This window comes from Felis catus, chromosome A2 (assembly GCF_018350175.1).
Source record: "Felis catus isolate Fca126 chromosome A2, F.catus_Fca126_mat1.0, whole genome shotgun sequence".
Taxonomy (NCBI): domain Eukaryota; kingdom Metazoa; phylum Chordata; class Mammalia; order Carnivora; family Felidae; genus Felis; species Felis catus.
In genome coordinates this window covers 14,183,178-14,205,065 of record NC_058369.1, presented here as the reverse complement: position 1 = coordinate 14,205,065, position 21,888 = coordinate 14,183,178, and the positions used below count along the sequence as shown (strand labels likewise).

Here is a 21,888-nt window from a genome sequence, read left to right as displayed (position 1 = left end):
ATTCCTTTGTTAATTAACAAAGATTACACATTTCCTCATAGTACATCTAGTTGTAGTTTCTTTTTTTCAGTGTCTATTCAGGCCTTGTCTGATCAGCATTGTACCTATACTGGACTTAGTATTTTTTTTTTTTTAATTTTTTTTTTTGGTAACATTTATTTATTTTTGAGAGACAGAGAAAGTGTGAGTGGGGGAGCGGCAGAAAGAGAGGGAGACACAGAATCCAAAGCAGGCTGTAGGCTCTGAGCTGTCACTGGGGAGCCCGATGCAGGGCTTGTACTCATGAACTGTGAGATCATGACCTGAGCCAAAGTCAGACGCTCAACCGACTGAGCCACCCAAGCGCCCTGCCTTTTTTTTTTTTTTTTAAGTTTATTTATTTTGAGAGAGAGAGAGACCAACCATTAGGGAGGGGCGGGGGGGCGCTGCAGAGGATCAGAAGTGTGCTCTATGGTGACAGCAGAGAGCCCGATGTAGGGCTCAAACTCATGAACCATGAGATCATGACCTGAACCGAAGTCAGATGCCCAACTTACTGAGCCACCCAGGCGCCCAGGACTTAGTATTCTTGCTATTGTAATTACTAAAGATGCTTGAAAGGCATAAATTTCCATGTAACAGTACCAGAGGTTTGGTCTTAAGCAGCATGAAGGGGAACAGTTGGATCTTATTTGGTTTTATTTTTACAGAATTCTTGCACTCATTTGGATTATTTTCATGTTTAGAACGAGGTGAGCATATAACTTAAAAGTTAAAAAAACAAACCAGCAACCTAACTGTTCTATCGTTATTTATTGAAAACTTCATTATCAAACACTTTTGCTTTCTCTGTACTTGGTACTCTTCTCAGTGCTTTATAGATTGAAGCACTAACTGGTTGAATCCTCGTAAACCTCATGAGGCGGGTCTGATGCCATCCTTCTTCTACAGACCAGAAACTTGAGGCCTAGGGAGTCCTTTTACCTCAAGAGTACAAAGCTAGTAAGACAGAGTTGAGATTCCCATCCAGGCTCTTGTTCTCAATCAGTGTGCATGCTGAAGGAAGGAAGCTAGAGAGGCTCAGATTGGTAGGGGAAAGCAGAGGCCAAACCCTCTGGGTAAGGTATTATCCAGACTTGGAAGTCCCAGGCACAATTTCCAGGTGCTGCTTCGCTGCAACAGTTGGGAATCTTGATGCCCGAACTACGCAGCTTAGAGTTGTGTGAATAAATAACATTTGGAAATACAAGAGGAATTGATCGCTCTGTATCGGGTCAGGAGACTTGAATATAATTCTCTGAAATGGGTAGATGTCATCTAAATAAGGGAATAGTTACAACACAGTGAGCGGGTATAAGCAGGTAAAGATGATGTGCTAATGTTTGTTGAGCAGTAATGAATGCCAAGCAGTGTTTAAAGGGTTTTCCTTACAAGTAAAAGTGTATAACTCAAGCCTCACAACAACGTGATGATGTAGTTTATTATTACCATCTGTCCATCCCATCTTACAGATAGAGGAACTGAGGCACAGAAAAATTCAGTAAATCTCGTGGCTAATAAGTGGCTATGCTGGGATTTGAACCCCGCAGGCTGGCTTGGGAATGTTCTGTGTATTTATTTATTTATTTATTTATTTATTTATTTATTTAATGTTTATTTATTTTTGAGAGAGAGAGACAGAGACAGAGAATGAGCAGGGGAGGGGCAGAGAGAGAGGGGGAGACAGAATCCAAAGCAGGCTCCAGGCTCTGAGCTGTCAGCACAGAACCCGATGTAGGGCTCAAACCCGTGAACCATGAGAGCATGACCTGATCCACGGTCGGATGCTTAACCACCTGAGCCACCCAGGCACCCCTTGTTCTATGCTTTTAACATTATGGTCCACTAGAACTCGGGGAGGTTAATTTGTGACTGACATCCTCAGACTGAACTTGGCATCAGAGCTGTCCAGGGGAAAGGGACCTGCATCCTGGGGTTCTGGATGACCTGGGTGCTGACTCTGCTTTTTGCCCCGGGTGAAGGGTACCCTTGCTGGGGCTGCATTTGATAAGAGAACCAGACCATCTGTGTTGGTCAGTGTTCTTTTACGTAGGAATCCTTGTTTCTTAGGGTGCCATCTGGCAGGATGCTGCTGTTGGCCCAGCAGAGTGTCTCAGGCAGCATGCAGCCTGTTTCCTCACATCCAGCCAGACTTTAACTGTGCAGAAAGCAGCAGCAGGAGTGTTCCATGGAGCTGCCCGCCAGGGACACTCCATGTCCCGTGGTGCTGCTGGCACCCTGCTTCATGCAGGCAGCTGGCATCCATTCGATTTCTGTCCTTGGTGATCAGGAACCTCACCTAGTAAGTGGCCTCTTAATGTCTAACAGTCTGAAGGCCACCTGAAATATTGCCATACCCACCAAATAATATTCATTCTTCTTTAACACAGACTGAAATTGAACATTCACAAAAACCTGTTATATATAAGGTCACAGAGAAAATCTCAGCACATCCCAAGAAAGGAAAATCACGTGGGTCACATTACCCAACGCATAAAAGTCAAAACTAGCAACAACCAAAATAAAACCTGCTTCTAAATAACTTTTGAGTGAAGGGGAATCAGAACTGATATTGGAAACTCTTTAGAGGGAAGCAGCCATGGGAGGTCTATACACCGAATGCAGCTGCAACCACATGTAGAGAAAAGTGCAAACTGGGACGCATCTGTCAGAAATAAGAGTAAACGTAAGCATTCACCTCATGAAGCTAGAAGGAAATGGCAAAAAAAAAACAAAAAAAACAAAAAAAAACCGACCCTAGAAGGGAAGGGTTAATAGAGATGAAAGAAGGGGCCAGTGAAATGGGAAACAAAGTGAAGAATGTGTGTTTCCCTCCATGCCTCTTTTTATCCATTCCCCAGAGCTAATTAAGTTTGCTTTAAATTCTTTGAACCTGTGTGAGAAAAGTAAATACATGTGGATGTATGTACACAAAGCAAGTTCATGGGGTCCTTACCGATGCTGGTGTTCCTCTGTAGCTTGCTGTCTTCTTTGGCCCTATGGTGGATGTCTTTCTGTGTCAGTACTCGTGACTCAGCCTCCTCCTCTTTCCTGTACTGCTCTTGTTACAGCTCTGGCACACGATTTCACAGCCATGGCACTCTGGCCTCAGTGATGCTGTTGAAGGGTTACTGAGCACCCAGCCGCCCTGGGCCCTTTGAAGGGTGTCACCTCCCAAAAATGGGTTCTACAGTTGACAGAATGGCAGTGTCTCTGTGGCTCCAGAGTGACTGGTTTGTGTTACAAGGCCACCAGGGTTTGTGAGTTCCTTCATGGCAGGTGATGGTGGGACCCAAAGAGGAATCGAGCGCTGGATCAGAGCTCCCTGTTGCCCTACAGTTACTCTGGGCAGGATGGGGGACCTGGGCCGTCCATGGAGCAGAGCTTCTCATGCAGCAGGGAGGCTGCCACTTAGAAAGGATGTGCAGAAATGTGGTTGTAGCAATGATTTGGTATCGGGTGGTGTTTTAACCAATATCCTTCGGTGCCTGTTTTGTCATACAGGTTTTTGTCTGATGATAGTAGTCTGGAGTATAAATATTACAAACTGAAGCTGGCAGAAATGCAGAGGATGAGCCATACCTTACCAGGAGCAGATCAAAAGCCCACAGCAGCAGAGTGTGCGGTCCGGGCCATGCTGTATGCTCGGGCAATCCGGAGCCTCAAGAAGAAGCTCCTCCCCAGCCGGCGGCGGGGGCTGCTCCGCACTCAAGGGCTCCGGGGCTGGAAGGTGAGGAGAGCAACCACTGGGACCCAGACCCTCCTGTCCTCGGGTGCCAGACTGAAACACCATGCCCGGCAGGCTCCAGGTTCATTGCAGGGAAAGCTGTCCCAGCCAGATGGAAATACTGCTGCCAAGGACTGCCCACCAGACCCAGCCGGACCCTCTCCTGGGGACCCCAGCCCAGAAGCCTCGGGCCCATCCCCCAAGCTAACAGGAGTGGAAGTCTCTGAAGCCCCTCAGACTTCCTCTCCCTGCCCATCTGCTGACGGTGAGTACTCATTCCTGTCCCCCTCTTCTGGGCCTCAGCCCTGATTCACCAATCTTCAGGGTTGGGGGGTTACGACCTGGATGGTCTGAGCAGCAGGCAGAAGCAGTAGGAACCTGGCCAAGACAGGTGCACGTGGAGGCACTTTCTTTTTTCTAGTTTCCTAGAGGGGCTCGCCCTCGAGTCCCGTAGCAGTATTCCTCCTGTCCTGAGGGTGGACCTGACTCAGCGAGCTACCTGGTGACTGTGCCTCCCTGCAAGGTCCTACTGCTGGCTACCAGGTTGTGCCGTGTGCCCATGCTTGGGGCTTTAAGCTCCTTGATCCATTTCTCACTCCATTCTTGCCCTTCTTTACATTCCATTGGGCTGCCCTGGTCTCTCATTCTGCTGCCTCTTCTTCCCCTAGGATCTCTGCTATCCTCAGGGTTAGCTGACCTGCACTTTCTGGTTTCTCCTGGCTATTATCTTTTCTCTCTGCAGTAGGCCTGCCCCTCCCTGACCAGTGTTTGTCACTTAGCACTAGGTGGGAATGAGAGGGGGAAAAAAATGTCCACAAGTGCTACATTCTCTAGCTACTGCCATATAACGAAACATTCCAAACTGTGGCTTCAAACCGGGGGTATCCAGTGTTGCTCTGAGTCTGCTGAACTCAGTTGGGCCTATATTTGTGTCTATGGGCAGCAACTGGTTGGGGCCATCGGCTGGGGTAGCAGGGTTATGGGGGCCACATGCCTGTCACCCCCTAGCAGCTAGCCTGGGTTTGTTCACCTGACAGTTGGGGTTGGGCCTCCAGGAGAGGCAGTAGGGGGGCTCGAGACCTCCGAAGCCCAGGTTCCACCCTTATGCCACATTCTGTTGGTCAGCAGGAGTCCCAGGGCCAGTCCCAATTTGTGGAGAGAGCTGCAGAGTCCTATGGCAAAGGGCAAGGATGCAGTGAGGGGACACAAGGGCTGTCTCTGTAATTAGTCTCCACAGTCCCCCAAAGTTGAAATTGGAAGCAGCAGCCTAGAACTGACACACGACAGTTGCTTTGTTTTATAGTTGACGTCAAGACAATGGAGACTGCAGAGAAACTGGCCAGATTTGTTGCTCAGGTGGGACCAGAGATCGAACAATTCAGCATAGAAAACAGCACCGACAACCCTGACTTATGGTATGTAGCCATCATGCCCTTTTGACTGAGTGTGTTTATCCCACAAGTGTCCTGAGAACCCACTGGGTGGCCTGGCAGACACACTTCTGCCCCAAGAGGCACCCCAGGATAAGTTCTGGCTTCACTTTTGGTGAGCTCAGGGCTGTAAGAGGGAAGCATCTGCTTAGTGGTATTGGGCGGTGCTGCCCTCTTCTGGGACATCAGGAAAAACCTGCCCTGGAGGGAAGTTTAAGCTGTATTTGAAGGTCAGTTGGGCTTTGACCAGGGGCGGGGGAGAGAGCACCCACACAGAGAGGCTAATAGATTCCCCAGAACCTTTGCAGAGGTGGAGTAGTGTGGAGTAGTGGGAGGAAGAGGGCAGGGTACTGTCCCTGGTCACATCAGTGCTGTGGGCGGATGGTGAGAATTTGCTGCTCCTACAGTGATGGATGGGTCCTATTCCAGTTGTGGGCAGCAAGCACTTCCGTGTAGTGGTGGCCTGGTATCTTTTTGCCAGGAAGGGGTGCCATTATCCTCGCCATTCCTCAGATGGGGTGGCCCACTCAATACCACACAGCCTGCAGGTGACAGAACCAGAAACCTGCTCTTTCTTGAGGGGTGCAGGTTCCCCTCCAGAGGGAGGCTACCTGGGAGCCATGTGTTCCTGGTACTGAGCCGTAACCCTGCTGGGCTCCACTCATCGCAGGCACCGTTGCCATGCTGTGTGAATTGTATCCAGTAGTTGCCTGGGAACTCTGGACCCTTGCCCTACTCCTCCCATGCTGGAAAGTCATGCTTTAGTCTAATTAAGACTACAGTTGAGGGGCGCCTGGGTGGCTGAGTCAGTTAAGCCTCCGACTTCACCTAGGTCATGATCTCACAGTTTGTGAGTTCGAGCCCTGCATCTGGACTTTGCACTGTCAGTGCAGAGCCTGCTTGGGATTCTCGCTCTCCCTTCTCTCTCTGCCTCTTCCCCTGATCAAGTTTTCTCTCTCTCAAAATACATAAATAAATAAAACTTAAACAAAAGACTGTCGTTGAAAACTTCCCATTTCCTAGAGCATTTCTGGGACCCAGTTGTGACCGAGCATGCTTGATGGGAACCTTGAGTAAGTTCTGCACTGGCATGCCTCCTGTTTTTCTGTGAGACCCACACCAGCCCCTTGGAGCACTGACGGTTTCATGGGTGCTCAGCCTGATCCTGTCTTTTATAGTCCTGGTGACCTTGGGGCCTGCTGGGCCTTAGACAGTTCTCGTATTTGGGCTACCTGCTACACACACGACCTCGCTCAGGCAGTTCCGGCTGAAGGGGACAGCCCAGGAGCATTTCATTGGCTGTTTTCCCCAGCGAGAACTCCATCATCCTGGGCACCTGGCACTGCCATGGTTTTGGTTCATTGTCACCCTCTCTGACAGACTTTTCTCAGCAGTGTTCCCTAGAAGGCTCTGTCCCCACCTTGCCCATACAGAGCCCCTCATTGTACAGTAACATTAGGTGGAATGATTTACTCTGTCCCCCAGTGCTCACTGAGTAGTTTGAGAATGATGGCACCCAATAGCACGCCTATTTAGGAAAGACCTTCCGAGGTGACTTTTTGTTTCTTTTCCTTTAGAAAAATGATACTTCTGATGTGCTCAGTAGTTGTTTGAGTTCATTCATTTTGTGGGTGTGGTCATGTCAACAATTTGACATATAGTCAGGTTTATTTCTACAGAGGTTCAGTTTTGAGACTATTTTTCCTATCCTTTTTAATTTAATGTAAAAAATAAGTATGGTATTTGCATGGTTCTAAAGTAAAAATTAACAAAAGATAAGCTCAGAGAAGCCTCATCCCCTCAACCAATCAGTAGGAAACTGTTTTCATTCATTTCTAGTGTGTGTGCCTTTCCTCCTTTGTTCTTACACCACAAGTGACCTTCTGTATGTAGTAGACACTTTTGCAACTTGTTTTTTTCCTTTCACAACCTATCCAGAAGTCCCCTTCTGCCTGTCCCACCTGTACCCTCCTTCTCTTGTCCACTGTGTCATTCTCCACATGCAGCCACACCAGGGTCACTCCGTAGCTGCAGGCATTCACACTGCTCTTATGGCCCCTTTAATGGCCTCATGCACAATGGCTTTGTGTTTGTGGAGAAAATCTTCCGTTATCTCTCAGAAGGGGGATTATTGGGTCCAAGATCATTGCAAACGTAATTCAGTAAATAATGCGGCTTCTCCTCCCCAGGGCCACTCCCCATGCAGTGTCAGGAGTACCAGTCCCCACCTCTTACCTTTTGACATACCTTAGAGCCGATAGGATTCATGAGAAATTTCTAATTTCCGCAGTGAAATTTTAGTTTTCATTTTTCTTATGAGTGAAATTGAACATTTTTTCTTTTTTTTGGTAATTTTTTAAAAATTTGTTTTTTAATTTACATCCAGGTTACTTAGCATATAGTGCAACAATGATTTCAGGAGCATATTTCAGTGATTCATTCCCTATGTATAACACCCCGTACTCCTCCAAATAAGTGTCTTTCTTAATGCTTCTTACCCATTTAGGCCATCCCCACTCCCACAACCCTTTCAGCAACCCTCTGTTTGTTCTCTACATTTAAGAGTCTCTTATGTTTTGTCCCCTTCCCTGTTTTTATATTATTTTTGCTTTTCTTCCCTTATGTTCACCTGTTTTGTATCTTAAATTCCTCATATGAGTGAAGTCATATGATATTTGTCTTTCTCTGACTAATTTTGCTTAGCAAATACCCTCTAGTTCTATCCACATAGGTGCAAGTGGTAAGATTTCACTCTTTTTGATTGCCAAGTAATACTCCATTGTATGTATGTGTGTATATACATATATATACATATATATATGTATATATATGTGTGTATATATATATATATATATATATATATATATGTATGTATATATATACTACATCTTTGTCCGTTCATCTGATGACAGACATTTGGGCTCTTTACATACTGTGCCTATTGTCGATAGCACTGCTATAAACATTGGGGTGCATGTGCCCCTTCAAAACAGCACACCTGTATCCCTTGGATAAATACCTAGTCGTGCAGTTGCTGGGTCATAGTGTAGTTCTATTCTTAATTTTTTGAGGAATCTCCATACTATTTTCCGGAGTGGCTGCACCAGTTTGCATTCCCACCAGCAATGCAAAAGAGATCTTCTTTCTCTGCATCCTTGCCAACAGCCTGAGTTGTTAATTTTAGCCATGGTGTGAGGTGGTATCTCATGGTGGTTTTGATTTGTATTTCTCTGATGAGTGATACTGAGCATCTTTTCATGTGTCTGTTAGCCATCTGGGTGTCATCTTTGGACAAGTGTCTCTTCATGTCTTTTGCCCATTTCTTCACTGGATTATTTGTTTTTTGGGTGTTGAGTTTGATAAGTTCTTTATAGATTTTGGATACTCACCCTTTTTCTGGTATGTCATTTGCAAATATCTTCTCCCATTCCATTGGTTGCCTTTTAGTTTTGCTGATTGTTTCCTTCGCTGTGCAGAAGCTTTTTATATTGATGAGGTCCCAATAGTTATTTTTGCTTTTGTTTCCCTTGCCTCCAGAGACGTGTTGAGTAAGAAGTTGCTGCGGCCAAGGTCAAAGAGGTTTTTGCCTGCTTTCTCCTCTAGGATTTTGATGGCTTCCTGTCTTACGTTTAGGTTTTTCATCCATTTTGAGTTTATTTTTGTGTCTGGTGTAAGAAAGTGGTCCAGGTTCATTTTTCTGCATGTCGCTGTCCAGTTTTCCCAGCACCACTTGCTGAAGAGACTGTCTGTATTGCATTGGATATTCTTTCCTGCTTTGTCAAAGATTAGTTGACCATACGTTTGTGGGTCCATTTCTGGGTTCTCTATTCTGTTCCATTGATCTGGATATCTGTTTTTGTGCCATGAACATCTTTTCATAAACTTCAGTGTCTTTTGTGTATCCTTCTATAAACTATTCATTTGTCCCTTAAAAAAAAAAAAAAAAAAGATTGTCTTTTAAAAAACAGCTTTATTGTTGTAAATAGTTTGCCTTTTTTAGAATTTTGTGTCAGTGCACCTTGTTCTTGCTTTTTGTCTGGCTCCTTACTCAGCACGATTACTTGGATTCAGCGGTGTTTGTTGCATGTATCCCCAGTTCACGCCTCTTTGTTGCTGAGTGTATACCATTGTGTGGCTGGACCAGTTATCTACCCATTCACCTGTTGATGGCATTGAGACGTTTCCAGTCTGGGATGATTACAAATAAAGCCGCTGTGAGAATTTGCATATAGGCCTTTATTTCTCTTCAGTAAATACCAAGGAGAGCAAAGGCTGGCTCCATGGTAGGTCCATGGTTAACTTTTGAAGAAACTGCCAAGCTGCCTTTCTAAGTGGTTGCAACCATTTTGCATTTTTAGCAGCCTGAATGAGAGTTCTAGTTCCTCCCCGTCCTCATCAGCACTTGTTAGCGTCAGTGTCCATGTTAGTGTCCCAGTGCGGGGAGGCGGTGTCACTCTCTGGTTCTCATTTCTCCAAGGACTAGTGATGCTGAGTGTTTCAAGTATGCCTATGTGCTTTCTATATGTAAGTGTCCCGTTTGGATCTGTGGTCCAGCTTTGATTGGACCACATTTATTTACTTATTAATCAAGTTGGAGGCTTCGTTGTATGTTCTTTGTATGAGTCCTTTATCAGGTGTATGATTTGCAGATACTTCCTCATCTGTGACTTGTTTTTCTCATCCTAGCAGTCTTTTGTGGGACACAAGTTCTTAGAGATTGTGTTTTTGAGACACCTGACTGCCTCAGTAGGAAGGGCGTGCAATTCTTGATCTCAGGGTTGTGTGTTCAAGGCCCACATCGGGTGTAGAGATTACTTAAAAATAAAATCTTTTCTAAAATATTTATGTAAGTAATCTCTATACCCGACGTGGGGCTCAAACTCACAACCCTGAGATCACGAGTCCCATGCCCTATTGGCTATTGAGTTGGCCAGGTGCCTCTTCTTTCTCAGTTTTTAGGAGCTCTTACCTATGAAATAGTTGCACGTTTCCTTCTTAGTTTGATGTTTATCTTTCCTTTTGCTTATGCTTTGTTCTGCAGTGCAGAAGTGTTTCATGTAATCAAATTTCTCAATTCTTTTTTATTGCACCTGGATACTGAGTCATAGAAATTCTCTCCCCATACACGGGTTATAAAGACATTTATATCTTTTTCTCTAGCACTTGTATGGCTTCAGTTTTACATTTAGATCCCCTGTGTGCAGTTATTCCAGAGCAGAGGGTGCTACATGGATCCAATTAAATATGTTTCTGGAAAGCTCCCCAGTTGTCCTGACACCATTTGTTGAGAAGATCATCTTTTTTGCCCTGGTTTGAGAGACCACCTTCATCAGATGCCTTGTTTCTGGCCTTTCTCTTGGTGTTTCTGTCCATGTGTCCAAGGACTAGTGCCACACCGTTTTAACTATAGAGGCTTCATACACCTTATAATACCTGGTAGGGCTGGAACCCTTCATCGATTTGTTCAAAGTTCTCCCAGATACCTTTACATAGTTATTTTTAACTATGAAGTCTAGAATCACGTTCAAATCCAGAAAAAAATGACGCTTTTATCAGAATAGGATTATGCATTAATATATTAGGGAAGAATCAACATAGTCATGAGGTTGAGTTGTCCCAGCCAAGAACAAGGGCTTCTTTCCTTGGGTCCAAGTATATTTTGTATCTTCGGGCATGTTTTCAGTTTTCTCACACTAGCCACAGCCCCAGGTCACGGTAGCCGCAGGACTCTGAGGTGCACAGAGGCGTTAACCGCCACCACATTCACTTAGCTTCACTGTAAAACAAGGGGTAGAAGTGACACCCCTTCCTCCGTCTCCTACCTGGCAGTGTGAGAGGAACCAGGCAGTCACGGTGAACACACAGAGGCCCAGGGTGGATGGTGACAGACTAGAAAGGGATGAGGCGAGGGCCAGGTTGGATCTCTGGCTCCAGCATTAGCGCTTTTTCCAGCACAGGCCCTGGTCATTCCCTCAAACCTTTTCCTCCACCCTCTTCCCCTGAAAAGCAATCAGGCCTCCTACATTCTAGCTCCTTTGTTAAATTACTAATATTCCTTAGACTTCTCTGTCTCATTGTGAAGCTGCACCATCAACTGTAGCTGGTAGAAAGAGGTCAGGTTATTTGCTCCTTGGTCCCCCTCCCAGCTTTGTCGGATCTACTCTGGACAATGTCAGCAAATATGAACGTTCAGAGGACCCTCTGGTTAACCAGTGTATTTCATCCTTATCCCAGGTTTCTCCATGACCAAAATAGTTCAGCCTTCAAATTCTATCGAAAGAAAGTATTTGAACTATGCCCATCGATTTGTTTTACGTCATCTCCACTGAACCTCCACGCCGGTGAGAGTGCTGATTCTCAGGAGAGCCCCCATGACCCCATGGAAGGGGAAGGAGAGTTTGAAGATGATCCCCCTCAGCACGAGGCTGAGCTGGAGAGTCCGGAGGTGATGCCTGAGGAGGAGGATGAGGAAGAGGAGGAGGAGGAAGACGAGGAGGAGGAGGAGGAGGGGGGCGAAGAGGCCTCCGCTCCTAGAGGGACCTCCAGGCCAGCAGGAGCGGCTGCCAAGTCTGAGTGCTCTGAGGGCAGCCCCCCCACAGATGGCCTCCCGAGTGAGGCGGCCGAAGATGGCCCAGCTGGTGCGCCTGCCCTGTCACAGGCCTCCTCGGGCGCCTGCTTCCCCCGAAAGAGGGTCAGCAGCAAGTCGTTGAAGGTTGGCATGATTCCAGCTCCCAAGAGGCTGTGTCTCATCCAGGAGCCCAAAGGTGAGTACCTGGCCGTCACCACGGCCCCCCTCGCATGGAGCTTCCATTTAGCACCTGAAGAGGAACCGTGGTGTTCAGTTGTGGACCATGAAAAGTTGCGGAGATCAGGCGATGTCGCCCGATTGTTTGGAAGAATTTACTTGCCCTCAGCCCACGCTCAGCCGCAAGATGACCAAACTGGTCCCTGTCACCCTTCCTGCCTCTGATTACACTTGCTGACCTGGATGTTCCCTCCCCAGCTTCCCCCAGGGCCAACAGAACATGGGGTTGTTTGGTCTTGTGTTTTTAACCTAGAATAATTCTAGCGGGTTTGCACACCACCCCAAAATGTTCCTGTGAGGCTCACGTTGCCAGCTGGTGTAAGGTCAGCACTCCGAGGACACGCTGCTGTGCTAGTGCAGCAGCGGTGCGTTTGTGGTGGGTGCTGCTTTGGTGCTCCCATTATTGCTCACAGTCCAGTGAGGGGGCCCTGGCTGTGGAGGGCAAGGGCCTGGGTCATCTCAGCTCTTTCCTGCCCTTGACCTTGGGGAGTACCCAGCCTTCTGAGCCCCTGGAAGGCCCGGGGGAGCGATGCCTGCTTAGTAATGATGAGGAAGGAGGACACAGGTGGGGCTGGTCTCAGGCAGTGGTTGGTGGGAGCCATGTGGTCTGCTGCCTTGGCCGTGGAAGGTCATCTCCTTTCCCATGGGGAAGGTCAAAGTTCATGAGATTCTATTTAATAGCAATAAAATGCATCCTTTTTAAGGGGACAGTTTGATGAGTTTTGGCAAATGTGTATAGGCATGAACTTCTCCAGTGCAGTGGAGCTGGAGCCTTTCTCCAGAAGTGTCTCTGTGTTTCCCTGTGGTCTCCTCCCCATTTTCTGGCCTTGTGGTTCTGCCTCTTCTAGACTGTCAGTAGGCAGAACGGCATCATAGGCAGCCTTTTGATGGCCTGGCTATGGCCCAGGTTATTCCTTGTGCCTCCCGCCCCACCAGGTGTCTCCATACAACCAGGCCTGGGCTGTGCTTTACACATGGGGTTGACGCCGCAGTCCCTTCGCGTGAGGTGGTCGTAGTGAACGGTCCCCGTCTTGTGTCACCAGTGTGCTCTACGTTGTTGAGATGGTCACACTCACCCCCAGGAGCATCAGTTCAGCTTCTCCTGCTAACAGAACAGTTCTGTGGTTTGTGTTTGGAAACCTTGGCGTTACCACAGATTGCCAGCTGTTCTGCCCTACTCTTAACGTCCTTCGGAGCTTACTGCTGATGGCAGCAGCCTATCTGAATGCCTCATACGTCCTTCGTGGGAGAGAAGTGGAGGGAGCTCTTTCTATTTTGGAAGCTCTCATTTCCTTGGGTGGTTGATGAGAAAAAAACCAGACCTGCTGATTCTCCTTCATCAAAAATAATGATATGATGTGATCCGGTGCTCTGTGTGAGAAGCATGGTTGGTTGTTTTTTACTGGAAATTCTGGGTGGACTTTAACTCCTTATCAGCAGAACAGTTGCAGAGATACTAGGAGGGCACGAGGTTGCCAATAGTTTATTTGTTGAAACAAAGCGTATTTCTGCAGTCAGGAAGACGATCCGTGCATTGAGCCCTTTGTCGTGAACACGGGGAGTCCTGGGTTAAGTAGCCTCTTCCACATGGAGGCAGCCCCCAGTTGGGCCGTATTCTGCTCTCTGGTCATGGGTCACATGATTCCTGAGAGGACCCTGGCAAGGGGCACAGCTGGCTTTGGGGTCTGGGTTGTAGCTGCCTTCTGTCACCAGAGGGGTTGTTAGCCTAAACTGCAGCGCCCTCACTTTCTGAGTGATTTGGAAAGAGTACGTGTGTGTGTGTGTGTGTGTGTGTGTGTATATACATGTTTCTTATGTCTTCCAGTTCATGAGCCAGTTCGCATCGCCTATGACAGACCTCGGGGTCGTCCCGTGTCCAAAAAGAAGGTGAGCATGACAGTTCCCATGTATGACATAGTTAGTTAGAATTTGTCAGTGTTTCAAAGGACACTGTGACTTGTCACTAAGGTACTCTCATGCTTCAGACTGGCATAATGTACAAAGCACAACAAACAGCCTTTTTCTCAGGGATTTCTTGGAACTGTTTTGCTTTGCCCAAAGCACAGGAGGGTAGTAATTAGTTATTTAACAAATAGGTGAGATCTGATATGTGCAAAGTGTTGGACAGATGAACAAAGTAATGTCCCGGCCCTTAAGTTCAGATTTAGTGGACTATAATTGTGGTTCAAGAGCATGCTAATTTGCTAATAAGCCAAGGGAATATGTGTGTGCTTGTGTATTAACTGATGGACACCTCCTGTGTGCCAGGCCCCATCTGCCCAACGAGAGGTCGCAGCAAGCAGGGCCAACAGTGACAGCAATGTGTGTGAGTCTTGTGGCCTGTGTGCTATGGGTACGGAGAAGCAGGTCAAAGGGAGATGGGGAGTAATGTGGGGTTGGGGGTGCCATTTATCAAGGAGGCCTGGAAGAGGCCCCAGGTTGGTCTTGTGTCAACAAGCAGCCCTTTGTGGCACCCAGATGGGGGTGGGGAGATGAGGAAGTAGAGGCAGTGAGTCCCCAGGTCACATAGGGCCTGTAGACGGAAGTTAGCAGCGTGGCTCCTTCTCTGGGGGAGGCCCTGGGGACCTGTGGTGGCAGTTGGGTGGAAGACAGGGCCGCGGTGGCTGCTGTGCTGAGAGCAGCCTGTGGTTGGGGGGCTGGTAGAAGCCAAGGGCTGGGAAGGTGAAGACACAGTCAGTGAGACTTGCTGATGGGTTGCGTGTGGAAGAGCCAAAGCCCAGAGCTCTGGGCACCTGCACGGTTGTCTACAGGCACTTAGGAGGATGGAGCTGCCGCTGAGTGAAACGGAGAGCCCCTGTGGGGGCAGGTCATTTGAAGGAGATGCGCTGCACTCCAGATAGCTAGGCGGATATGTGCGGGGGCAGGTAAGGCTGGGTGAGGTCACCTGGGACGTATGTGGGGATATCCCAGGTCCTCAGAGGTCAGGGAGGTGAGCCGGCCACCCGGTGAGGTCTCTACTGGTGTCGAGTGGTGAGGAAAAGAAAGCCTGTGTGGTGGACACCGGTTGCAAATGGACGGTCAGTGTCAGTGGCCAGGTGAGGCGTCGGCGTGACCCCGGTTACAGCAGGGAGGAGGGACTTTCTGAGCCCAAAGCTCATGGTCCTAATCGACGTGTTCAGTTTGAATTTGTGCTGGCACCCGGCTGCCCATCAGGTGGCCCGGGTGAGGGCACAACCTGGTGAGGCAGCAGCCAGGTTCAGGCTCAACCTGGCCACTTAGTCTTGGCATCTAACTCCTGAGTCTCCGTTTGTGCATCTGTAAAGTGGGGCAGTCGCACCTACCTTTGGTTCGGAGATACCTCGAGAGTGAAAGTAAACGCACGTTAACCTGGCGTGCAGCAGTGCCCTGCAAACAACCTCTCTCCTTGGGGTGATGGCAGGCCCAGAGGAAGCTTCCCCTGCAACTCTCTGCGCACACCTCAGCCTGGCCTTCGCACACAGCTTTTCTCTAGCCGAGCAGCTTTCCTGAAGGGATGCAGGCTAGCCTTTTGGGGACCTGTGGCCAGCTTTTCCCTTGCCTTCCCCACCCTTTTCCTTCCCATACTTGTTCCCTGCTCAGATCCTCAGAACCTCACCATTACCCCTCCGCACCAGCTGCCTGGATCAGGATGGACGAGTCCATTCCCCAGAAGCACGTGTGGCCCTCTCAGCCTCCCCAGGCTGTCCTCAGTGTTTATTTAGTAACTGTTTTTAAAAAACAGGCTCGGGTGGTAGGGACAGTGGGTGCTCATGAATATTCATGAGTAAATGGAAATATTTTCTGCTCACACCAGGCAGGCCCCTCCTCCAGAGGTCCCCCCCACCCCCAGGCCTTTTAACCTGTCTTCCCACAGCCAGCTCTGGGCCCAGATCTTGTCTGGGGCTTTACCTGCAGGTTCTTTTCAAGCCCTGTCCTTCTTCCCAGCTGTACCAGTTCTCAGTGAGGTCTGCTTTGTGCTAGACCACCGATCCCAGAGTGCCAGTAAAACCTAGTCTCTGCCCTTGGGGAGCTCCCAGATCTGGGAAGGGCCGGCTGGACAAATAGACAAGTCATTTGGGTTTGCTGAGCAATGTCTGAGGGCGGCCAGAGAGGTTTCTGGGATGGAATCACTGCTCAGAGTTCTGGAAGCCCACAAGAGTGTTCAAGATGGAGTAGAAAGGACCTTGCAAGCCAGTTTTCCACACAGTCTGTCTCTGCAGCAGATTCATGGCCTGTTTGGCCCCCTCCTGCCTCAGCCCCGTCTCCCCTCTGACTTCTGCACTCCCGGGGCCTTCCTGCCTCAAGCCTATGCCCTGTCCTGGTTACCCCCAGCCTGGGGTGTGCCCTCTGGTCATCGCAAGTTATCACCACTTAGGATTCTTTCTACTAACCCCTTGGCCTCAGGGCCACCCCCCACCCCTGCCTCTTGTGGGGTTTTCCTCATGGTCTCAGCACCTCAGAGAATGTTGCTGGGAACTGGGGAGGGGCCTATGGCTTGATCCCAAGTGTCTATGGAATCCAGGATGGGGGGTGGGGGGCAGTACTGGACCGTGTCAGGAGCAGCACAGGCAGACTCTCACTCCACGTGCTTGCTGCAGCCCACTTGCCATATTCTTCTCTTTCCTCAGAAACCCAAGGACTTTGACTTTGCCCAGCAGAAGTTAACCGACAAGAACCTGGGGTTCCAGATGCTGCAGAAGATGGGCTGGAAGGAGGGCCATGGCCTAGGCTCCTGTGGGAAGGGCATCAGGGAACCCGTCAGCGTGTACGCAGCAGGCGCTGGGGCCCGGGGTGGGAATGGGCAGCGTGCTTGGGATAAGAAGCTTTCTTTGGGATTCTGGTCCTAAGTCCTTTGATCTGCAGCCTGATTTCTTGGCTCCCCTCATGTTAAACATGGCTTAAAGCTGGCAGGTTTGTTTTCCTAACAAAGGGAGTCTTCAGATGAGATGAGAAGCAGATCGTTTCCATATGCAGGTGTTCCTACAGGCCCCTTGCTGCACTTGCACAGACTATTTAAATGACTCCTTGGCCCCTGGCATTTCAGCCACAGTCATTATTGTCATAAAAGCTGAGTGGTAATTCTAGGTAGTAACAATAGAAACCACTTTCCCTTTGCCTGGAACCCTTAAGCAGGCTAGCCAGGGAAAACGTGGCCCAGAGTTTGTGAGGCCCCATTAACATCCAGCAGGCATTTCATTTAAAACTGAGCTTGTCACCTGCGGGGGGAGGCTTTCTGCTATAATCGGGGGCTTCTGAGCTCGTTCCTCAGAAGGTCCACACACCTGCACAGGTGAGTACCCCTTGTTCCGCGCTGTGAATCGTGTCTTCACCTTCCCTTTCCTTTGCTGTCCCTGTTGTGTGTCCCACATGCTTCCATCCCACTCTGACCGCTCATGCCGTTTCCAGTTTCCTGGTGGCCAGGCTTTGTGCTCAGGTGTGGCTAACTCTCCATTTTGCTCCTAGGGGAACTGCCTCGGAAGGGGAGGGGTTAGGTGCCGACGGGCAGGAGCGCAAGGAAGACACATTTGACGTGTTCCGTCAGAGGATGATGCAGATGTACAGACACAAACGGGCCAACAAATAGGTATGTGTGTGAGCTGGCGCGTGGGGCTTTCTGCCTAAGTTGACATTCTGGTACGTAGAGACGATTTCTCCAGAAAAGTCAGAGCTCCCCGTTCCCAAAACCAAACGTCAAACCACACACATACACAAAAAAAATCAAAAAATTCTATGAGGGTAACCAGGAGCGTTTAGACATGGATGTGTCCCGCCTCTCACCTTCCAGGTTTGGTTGAAGGAGCGAGCCCCACGCTCACCAAGCGTGGCCGCACAGCTATGTGCAGCTCAACAGCGGGCCTTGGTGCAGGGCTCCCAGGCTCAACTGCACGCGGCCATCCCGGGGAAATAGGCCACCGCGGAAATGGCCTTGCGTCCTGCACGTGTAAGGGCGATCTGGAAGCCGTCACTGCAGAGGGCAGTGGCTTTGCCACATCCCTTTCTGAGCATCTTCAAATCCTTTCGTTCTCAAGGGCCTTGGGCCCATATAAATATCCCGTTCTTTCTGCTCTCTTTTTAGCTGCCTTCCCCACCCGTAATTTCCAACTCAGTTTTGAACAAAATCGTTCTCTCCCTGAATAGATGAAACCATTGGTGAGAAAGATCAGGCTTGAAGGAGCACTTACTCTTAGAGCGCCACCTCTGCCCTGGATCTGCCCTGGAGCCAGTGCCCAAGTAGGTTTGGTGTGTCCACGAGAAACAGAACGTCTCTGCAGGTCCTGTACGGAGGTTCCGCTGGCTTTTCTTCTTCTTCTTAAAGGATAAAAGAGTGCATCATTCCCCATCTGCTTTTGCTTTCCCCCCTTCTTCTAAATGCTTGTGGCAGCCAGTCCCCTGCAGGTCTTTCCTGGTCCCCCCTCAGAAGGGGTACTGCCCTTGGATAGTGCTCAAGAGCCAGCTCCCGTCGGGTTTCCCGTCCCAGGGAACTCTCTCTAGAAGTGCTCTGTTAGCAAACTTGATGCCAAACTGATGACAGATTGTGTCTTTGTGTGGCTTGCAGACTGTAAATGGGGGACAGAATTCAGTATTAGCCAAGTCCATGCTGGTAGTGCGGCCTGCCGGTCGGAGCATCGGAGCTCTTTGAACAAGTGGAGATAACTTGATTCGATGAACGTGTTATTTATGGAGTCTCAGCTCTTAAGTGCATCCCAAGAGACTTAATGGAAGTTTAGCAACAGTATAATAGAGCCGTATTCACTGGGGAGTAATCATTACATTGATGAAACTTCCCCCAAATTCACATGGCTCCTTAGAATCCACCAACTACAGTGTGCTTCGTTTTAAAACCACATATGGAGTCTCTCCTACAAGGGGCTGGGAGTGTACACTCTTCAAGACGCTTCATTTTTGGCATGTGCAGTAGGGTAAAGCATTGTTTTCTCAGAGCCCTTGCACAGAACAGAAAGCATCCTCTTGGGGCGGGCTCCGCAGCTGTTTGCTATTTCCAGGCGCGTGATTGCCTCCCTTCCATCTTCTCCCGGCGCTCCGCTCCTCGCAGCTACGTGCGAAGTTCTCAGGCTGTGGGAATCTCAGCCCTTCCTCATAAAGCAGCAGTGTTGAAGTTTTAAATACGTGCTAAAACCTGGGAAACTTGGGATCCTGCTGACACTACAAGCTTGGGGGACACAGCAGCGAGTTACCGTGTTGGCCAGTCTTCACTTTTTTCAAGCCACAGGCCCCAACCGTGGTCCCAGCTTGCTCCAGCTCTGTCTTGTCGGGCCCACCCCCACCGTCACAGGCCGGTGCCGTATCTCTTCCAGGCTCTGCTCGCTTCTGGTTGCTTCTGTTGCATGGGCAACAGGCAGATCTTTATGGCCAGGGAGATGCTGGAAATGCCTCTGCAGAGTTGAAGCAGCCTGCACAGGTGGTGTGGTTTGGGGGAACCGCAGCCGTAGGGGTTCATCTCTTTTCTTTCCTAATCCTTCCAGTAGCCTTCCTTGTTGGCTGTGGGTTGGGCGCATGGATGGAACTCAGAACAGGGCCTCTGTCCTCTGGCCTTTCACAGAGTGCCCGTCGGCCCTGAGCAAGGCATGTACTCCCCAAATAGGTTCTAGGTCTTTCTCTCCAGCATAGATAGGTCTGACCATCGTATTCACTTTGTGCTAGTGTATTCGTTCTTGGATTTCTCCGCTTTTGTTTGTGAGTAAAATGCTTTAGGAATTACCAGGGTATAAGCTCTGTCCCCGCAGCCTCCTGCCACCCTTTCTCCTGGGGATATCCCGCTTCGAGCTGACCCCGTGAGCCTTTAGCATACGTCAAAGAGAACACCTCCTTCTTGATCCTGGAAAGTCCTCTGAGCACTCAGGCGATGCTTTTCCTGTGGGTGTGGTATCATAGGAGCCGGGGCGGAGCCTGGTGGCGAGTCCTTGTGCCAGCTGTCAGCCAGGGACCAGCCCAGGGACCAGCACTGGCCCTCCGAGCTCGCCCTTGCTCCCTCTGGCGAAGTCCGCTCACGGGGAGCGTGCGTGCGAGTGTGGTGTGTGGTTGCATAGCCTTGTCAAAGTCACAGTGTCTTTTCTGTCATTCTAGTTCCAGGGTCTCTTCCGTGAGGACGACAGGCATCCGGAAAGTACTAACTCACCACTTTGGGTGCTTACTGTCTCTGGCTTGTTTCCATCACTGGAAATCATATAGAGAATTTTAGCGTTTTGGTCCTTGGTAAAACCTAGAAGACATTTGTGATGTTACAAAATGGAAGTTTTGGGTTTTTTCTTTTTTTTTTTTTTCTTTCCTTTTTTTAAATCTAAGAAGTTGTGAATGTTGTTAATCATTTAGCAGTTGCAATAAATGTAGAGGAAACCCAATTTTCCATGGTCTCTGTTGTGTTTTTAAAACTTGGCAGGCCGGGGAACCCATGAGAGATGTTGTAACACCTACATTGGACAGAGTGTCGGAGAGACATGCCCTGCTGCCGGTGACTCTCCTGTCCCCTCAGGCTTTACCCGCTCCCACGGTCGGGGTTCCAGCTGTCAGACCAGGGCCCACCCAGGCTTTCCCTGACTGAGGACGGCCTGTGCGCTGTCTGCAAAGCTCCCTGCTATTCCCATGTGCTGCCCAGCCTGCGTCTGATTCTCCCACCGACAGCGCCTGGCCCTTGGGGGAAGGGGTGAGGGCAAAGGCTACAGCAGGCACGTACCAGACCCACAGGGGCTTCCACGTGACAGCAGAGTAATGGGGAGGAGCCAGGCTGCTGTTGTGCCCAGCGCAGGGGGTTGCCCAGGAAGGGTTTGGGGTGTCTGTCGGCCGGTTAAGGGCAGGTGAAACCGGCCCCCTAGGAGCTGGTGTGGGGACCTAAGCCTCCCTTCTTGCTGTGTCCTGGAGGACACACGGGAGTGGCAGGGGTCCATTTGACCGTGATGGGAGCTGTTGCCAGTCAAGAATGTCCCTCCCTTGCCTTCATCTTCACAAGAGCCCACCCACGAGGGCAGTGTGACTGTGGGCTTTAGCGCCTTCCCTGAGAAAGTCCCCCAGAACCCCACTGCCACCCCACCTCATCTCCCACCCCCTCTCGGGAGACTGGAGGTAGGGGGTGAACAGAACTCTCCAGCAGATGCCCCTAACTGGCCGACAGCTCCTCTTCTCACCTCCGGGGCTACTGAAGATTCCTTAGATGAGGACACCTGGAGTGTGGGTCTCCAGCCTGGGACACCCGTCTAGGCTTTGACCTCAGGCTTGTTTCGCCTCTGCGATCTGGGAAGGATTTCTTCCAGTTTGGAAGGTGAAGTTTCCTCTGCTCTCTTGTTAATTTAGAGCGAACTGGGACCTTTCATATGTCATTCTCGGCCTCTAGGGCCCCACCTCGCTCATTCTCTGCAGCGTCCCCTCCTGGAAGCCTTCTGGATGCCCTAGGGCCCCGACAAAAGCAGAAGGTGCTGCTGGACACTGAGGGGCACCTGGGTGGCTCAGTCGGTTGAGCGTCCGACTTCGGCTTAGGTCATGATCTCGCGGTCTGTGGGTTTGAGCCCCGTGTCGGTCTGTGTGCTGACAACTCGGAGCCTGGAGCCTGCTTCGGATTCTGTGTCTCCCTCTCTCTCTGCCGCTCCCCCGCTCATGCTCTGTCTCTCTCTCTCTCTCTCTCTCTCTCTCTCTCTCTCTCTCTCTCTCTGTCAAAAATAAATAAACATTAGAAAAAAATTTAAAAATAAGACAGCATACTTGCTGCCTGGAGACACGTGTCCTCATACGACTGGAGGTCTCCAGTCTTCTCACGGGAGTAGAAACTTCTAGTACTGTTTGTGAATAAGTAACACCTGGCCAAAATCACAAGGTACAGAAGTGTGTTCTATGGAAAAATGTCTCCCTGACCCCCCAGCACCCAGGTCTCGGATCCCTTACATGTAGACGACTGTGTACACAGGCATATTTTAGGTAGA

The 21,888-nt window shown here is 49.5% G+C and overlaps 1 protein-coding gene and 1 long non-coding RNA gene across 11 annotated transcripts in view; one reads left to right on the top strand and one right to left on the bottom strand.

Moving 5' to 3' along the window:
* Positions 1 to 20,319, top strand: part of SUGP2 (SURP and G-patch domain containing 2) — a 32,302-nt gene extending 11,983 nt beyond the window's left edge. For 7 of the 10 annotated variants that reach the window (XM_023247731.2, XM_011290885.3, XM_023247735.2 and 4 more), the window contains 7 exons: positions 3,523 to 4,010; positions 5,049 to 5,160; positions 11,410 to 11,939; positions 13,806 to 13,867; positions 16,588 to 16,724; positions 17,423 to 17,543; positions 20,045 to 20,319. In XM_023247731.2, coding sequence (XP_023103499.2) covers positions 3,523 to 4,010; positions 5,049 to 5,160; positions 11,410 to 11,939; positions 13,806 to 13,867; positions 16,588 to 16,724; positions 17,423 to 17,543 — 1,450 coding nt within the window. In that variant the 3' untranslated portion in view covers positions 20,045 to 20,319. Of the gene's footprint in view, positions 1 to 3,522; positions 4,011 to 5,048; positions 5,161 to 11,409; positions 11,940 to 13,805; positions 13,868 to 16,587; positions 16,725 to 17,422; positions 17,544 to 18,097 lie in introns of all 10 variants that reach the window. The other 3 variants (XM_023247733.2, XR_891255.4, XM_003982092.6) reach the window with 3 other exon arrangements.
* LOC109494943 lies at positions 436 to 18,098 on the bottom strand. Its single transcript, XR_002150118.2, has 3 exons — positions 17,606 to 18,098; positions 17,290 to 17,294; positions 436 to 448 (listed from the first exon to the last, which is right to left on the bottom strand). It is a non-coding gene; the product is annotated as an uncharacterized LOC109494943 (long non-coding RNA).
* Positions 20,320 to 21,888: the final 1,569 nt, after the last annotated feature.